Here is a 5,180-nt window from a genome sequence, read left to right on the forward strand (position 1 = left end):
CCTCTTCTCCCCACGGCTTCTGTAACACCGTTTTCAGTACCCAGGTGTGCGTGTCATGAGTCTGCTGGTCTTCCCTGCTGGGCACATGTGTCTGTGCACACGTGCGTTCACACACGCCTGGGGGCGGGGACGGCCTTGCCACCTGTGTCTCGTACAAGGCTCTGCGGGGACATAATACACAGAGCAGGTATTTAACAAACGCAGCTGTGTCATATGTGCTTGTTAAAGTGAGTCGTTTTTCTCCTCCCTCCCCGAATCAGGCTACAGAAGAGGTTTCCAAAAATCTGGTTGCCATGAAAGAAATCCTGTACGGCACGAACGAAAAGGAGCCACAGACAGAAGCAGTGGCCCAGCTCGCCCAGGAGCTGTATACAGTGAGCCTCCTGAGCACCTGAGTGACCGACTTGCAGCTCATCGACTTTGAGATAAGAAATGAAGTCCTTCTTTTCCACAAACGAGTACCCTAGTCACAGTCCTCTTCCCTGCGTTCTCTCTTTTGAAACATCTTGAGTCCTGTCGCGCTCTTGGCTCTGAGTTAGTGACCTAGAGGCACGCCCAGGCCACCTGCCTACTTAGAGCCCGGACAAGAGCCCGAGGGTGTCTCAGGCTCAAGCCAGGTTTTCTCCCCTGTTCTCACCACATCGCCTGTGAGTTTTTTTAGGAATTCCTTATGCCCTTTCATTTAGGTTGTATTTAATAGTTGTTGTTTTACATAATTCACTACTCCTTGGCTATCAAGGCATAAACAGTCTAAAGAAGATCGTAGAGTGTTAGAATGTTAAAGGTAGATGAGATCTTAGAGAATATCCAGTTATGTTTTTTGGGGGGGGTTTACCTGCTAAGAATTCATTGCATGAGAGATCATACATGTTTTGCTTGGCACAGCTTTTAAATGTTTAAATTAAGATAGCATTTAAAGAGCAGAAGATTTTATACACAATTTTGAATTTCTGGCTTCTCTCGAAAATCTGAGGCTGGCAGTAGTAGGCCTACAGTCCTACAGGGCCCCTCAGCCGGAGCAGAGTATCAGCTGCCTTTTGACGCAGGAGACCCACACTGGGCACGCTGCAGACGGAGCAGCTTGCATGTCTGTCTCAGGCCTGCTTTGCCCGTTTGCATCTCAGCCTGGCTCTGGTAGGTATTCAAGACTGTTGCCCAAGCTTATATAGCCGGATCGTGCCATGTTAGGTATTTATGAATTTAACAGTGAAAATAATGGTCCTTGATACCAGTTTGAATAAACTCGTCTGACAAGCATATGTGTATGTGTGTGTGTGTGTGTATATACGTGTGTGTGTATATACATGTGTGTGTGTGTGTGTGTGTGTGTACGCGTGTGTGTAGTAATGAAGGGCTGTGGCCTGCCTGGTCATGGTTCTTGATTCTTTATCATGGATGCGCTTTGTTTTAAGCCCCAGTGTTTGTCATCCTGAGTGATTGGATGTCTATGCAGATGCTTTTTGAAAACAGTGGGGAAATTGGCAGACATATAGCCAGATTCAGTTTTGGAGAGAAACAGGAGGGTATGGTTCATAAGTTACTCAAATATAATATTGATAATAAAAGAGAATAAAAATTTATTTCTATCCTGTAGAACTAGTTGAACTGTGATATTTTCATTTATCCAGCTGATTTCATGTATTTTTAATAGCGTTTCACATTTCAACAACAATTTTTATTTTCTCTGCAAAGTTGGGAATGCACTGGAACACTCAGTTCCTCCTCCTTTGTCTACCCACCCCATTCCCCAACTTGGACACTGAATTTAATATCCATTTGGGACTTCAGAGACACAAACTTAAAAGTCACGTGTGCTCTGAGACTGGTTCTAGGAGATGGCTCGGACAGCAGCCGGCCTAGCCCGGCCCGGGATGCTTGCTGGCGCTGGAGAGCTGTCATTTCAGTCTCCTGCAGGCTCCTCAGCCTCCGACAGGTGGCTATTCTGAAGCATCTCTTGGGGTCCAGTTCTGCCTTCATTAATTTCTTATGCACCTTCCGATGATAAGATTCCCTATGTAGTGGTAATGTCTAGCTAGGTTTTTGTCCGTTCAGTGGTGTGATTCTGACCTCTGACCTGATGCATCACTTGATACTTAGCGCCTTCATTATTGCTCTCTATATAGTCTTTCCTAAGTAGACCTAGTTTAATGGATATGGAGTGTCTACTTACCATTAAAGCTCAGCTTTTTACAGATTTCTTTCATTTTTGTTATATTAGCAGATAGAGTTTCTCCTTCCATCACCATAAAAGGAAAGCGTAGGGTTTACAGCATGAGCATCCTGTTTAAGGCTGCCTGTTCTATTTGGGTGGGAAGCAGATCCCTAAACATTGTAAGCATGTACCTGGAGGTTTTTTATTTTCATACCTGAATCAGCATGATTCTGATAGGAATGGTTGAAATTATATGTGGTAAGATTTCAACACATTGCTCAGGTTAAAAATAGTATACTGTTAAAACTTAGAATTTAAAATTATAAAGAAATAAAGTAAGAAAATTTAGTGTCTGTAAATGTTTTAAAGCCAGATATTCAGTCATAATTATAAATATGCAATGCCTTGATTAAAGTTTATTTGGGAGGGTGGATGGGCATTTTGATGTTTAGTCAAGTAAATATTTTAACGATTGTATTCCTAATAGGGCAAAAAAGATGTGGCTCAAATTTTCAACAATATTCTCAGAAGACAAATTGGTACAAGAACTCCTACTGTTGAATACATCTGCACCCAACAGAATATTTTGTTCATGTTATTGAAAGGGTATGTACAATGTACTAAAATTTATATTCTCAGTTGAAAAATGAAGAGGAAAGATGGTCTTGGGCCAAAACAAGATGGTGAATGTGGGAAAACGTTTTCTGTATGGTTCAATCAGCTCATTTTTTGGTAAATCTTGAACACGTTTCCATCCTTAAAATTCAGCCTGTGAGCTAAATCGAATTTGAAAATGCCCATGGAAGTTTAAAAGTAGGTGTATCATGAGCCTCTAAATTCTCATTATATGTGACTGGAGGAAAAAAAGTCTTCTGTGGTCTTATTTCTGTTCTCTAAGATTTAAAAAGTTTAATTGTATGAAGTATCAGTTAAGTCACATATTAAAAGACATCTTTGGATAGACACGCACACTGTTAGGCAATAAAAGCTGCCTAGTAAATAGAGCTTGAATGCTGTGCAGCTTAACTTTGGTCAGTCAACAAAGAACATGTTTATGAAGTATTACCCTTTGCTTTTTCCCTATGTGTGTCCCCTCGTAACCCACTTAATATGATAATTCGTAGTGCATCCTCCTAGAATTACTACTGGACTAAGAAGGCATTATGCTTGGGTAGTTTGTCAGTTTAAAAAAAAAAAAAACAACTAAAAATTTTAATTTCAAAACAAAACATATCCTCTTCTTCATCACTGAGCCCCCCCGATACAAGGCTACCTCCTGTTGATGCACACCAGAGTTGTTTGCCAGCTCTGGTTATAGTGGGCATCTGTTTGTCCCAGCATTGGTGGTTATCAAATTGGTGGGCAGGCGGTTTATTGGCATGGCAGTTGGTGTGAATCAGCTCGCTCTCCTCCCCTAGCTTTACAGCTTGCCTCACTCTGATTCATATCTCTGTGGTTTAACACTTCTCCCAAGTTCTAACTTGCTTAGACAAAGCATGAGTCAGTACATGTGTTGGATGCCAGCATTCTATTTCCTTTTTTCTATTTCTAACTATGTTGCTTCTTCAGATGTTGCCATATAGAACTTTTGGCATCTAATTTTCTTGTCGTATCAATCCACTGTTTTGTATATAAACATGTAGTGAGCAGTCTGAATTTTTGGTGTTCTGAGATCAGCTTCCAGATGCCTTTGTGTATTTTTAAAACCAGTATTTCATTTTCCATAGAAAAAGCAGTCATTATTAAAATCCAAAAGTTATCTCTGCCTACATTTTCACTCTCGAGTAGCCAGGTATGATAGGCACATTGTTAAACATTATGCAAGATAAGAATTTTAAGATACACTTAAAGGAAAAGTTTAAGGCTCCATCTGAGCTGGCCAGAGCAGAAACTTCGGCCAGAAAGGAGAGAAGCGTGAAGAATGCAACTGGCATTGGGATCCAGCAGAACCCGTCTCCCCTACCCTTTTTAGCCTTAGTGTGGAAAATGCACCTAAAACTGGAGGGAATACTGCGACACGCCCGTTCCGGTCCATCGGGCGGCTCCGGCAGTCATTAGCCTAGTGCTGTCCTTACGTCCTCTCTCCCTGCCTCCCGCTTTCTTCCTCGCACATGACTTCAGTCGTGTGCATCCCTCGTAAGCAGATCACACGTCTAAGGACTTTTTTTAAAACAGTCACAATATCATTTACAAACCTAACATTAGCTAATGCTCAAGGCTCAGATTTCCTTGATTTTCACACACACCCAAAAAAAGGGTTATCGTTCAGTTCATTTAAATCAGGTTCCAAGAAAAGCCCACAAATGAAATTTGGTTGCTATAATTCTTAACTTTCTTTTAATCTATAATAGTTCGTCCCAGATATATCATTTATTTGTTGAAGCAACTGAGTTATTTGTTTTGCAGGAAAATCACATTTTGCATTTGCATCTCTTTGGTTTCATTCAACATGTATCTTTATCCTCTGTTCTTTTAAATGGATCATCAGGTCATTATGAACTCAAGTTTTTGGCTTTTTAAAAAATATGTTTAATGTGTTATAATCCATTGCAGTCATTGCAGTCATCACGTCCATATTTTTATGTCCAGACTGCCCCATCTTGGGCCAGTGGGAGTTCCTCCCCTGTGTCCTTTCAGGCAGAGCCCATTAGCCTTTGATGGCTTCCGTGCCTTTCTGGCACAAGGTGTCCGGTGCTCGTCCTGTGCAGGTTCCTGCCTCAGATCTGGAAAAAGCCATTTCTTCAAGGAGCCCTGTGAAATTCCTTTCAAGATGTTTGTGCTTTGCGGGTCGATCAGTTGGTTTAGACTGCTCTCATACAATATGATTATCTGCTCAAGCGATGAATACTTTGAGGTTAGACATTTGAGAGAGGTACGCTGTCACTTAGTTCACGTTTGAAAATAATCTTGTTGATAGTGTCAGACTAGTGCCTCTGGAGGCAGTAATTTTTTCTCTGGCAATTTAAATGTTAATGCGCTCTCTGCCCTCGTGCTGGCAGGTTGTAGGCATAACTGTTGCCTTGTACTC

General features: G+C 41.4%; 1 protein-coding gene across 1 annotated transcript in view; it reads left to right on the forward strand.

Moving 5' to 3' along the window:
• The first annotated feature begins 260 nt into the window (after nucleotides 1-260).
• Nucleotides 261-5,180, forward strand: part of CAB39 (calcium binding protein 39) — a 25,321-nt gene continuing 20,401 nt past the window's right edge. Inside the window, exons 1-2 of the mRNA XM_011381034.2 lie at nucleotides 261-425; nucleotides 2,640-2,758. Coding sequence (XP_011379336.1) covers nucleotides 2,745-2,758 — 14 coding nt within the window. The 5' untranslated portion in view covers nucleotides 261-425; nucleotides 2,640-2,744. The remainder of the gene's footprint in view (nucleotides 426-2,639; nucleotides 2,759-5,180) is intronic.

This window comes from Pteropus vampyrus, unplaced genomic scaffold, assembly GCF_000151845.1.
Source record: "Pteropus vampyrus isolate Shadow unplaced genomic scaffold, Pvam_2.0 Scaffold423, whole genome shotgun sequence".
In the NCBI taxonomy this organism is placed as follows: Eukaryota; Metazoa; Chordata; class Mammalia; order Chiroptera; family Pteropodidae; genus Pteropus; species Pteropus vampyrus.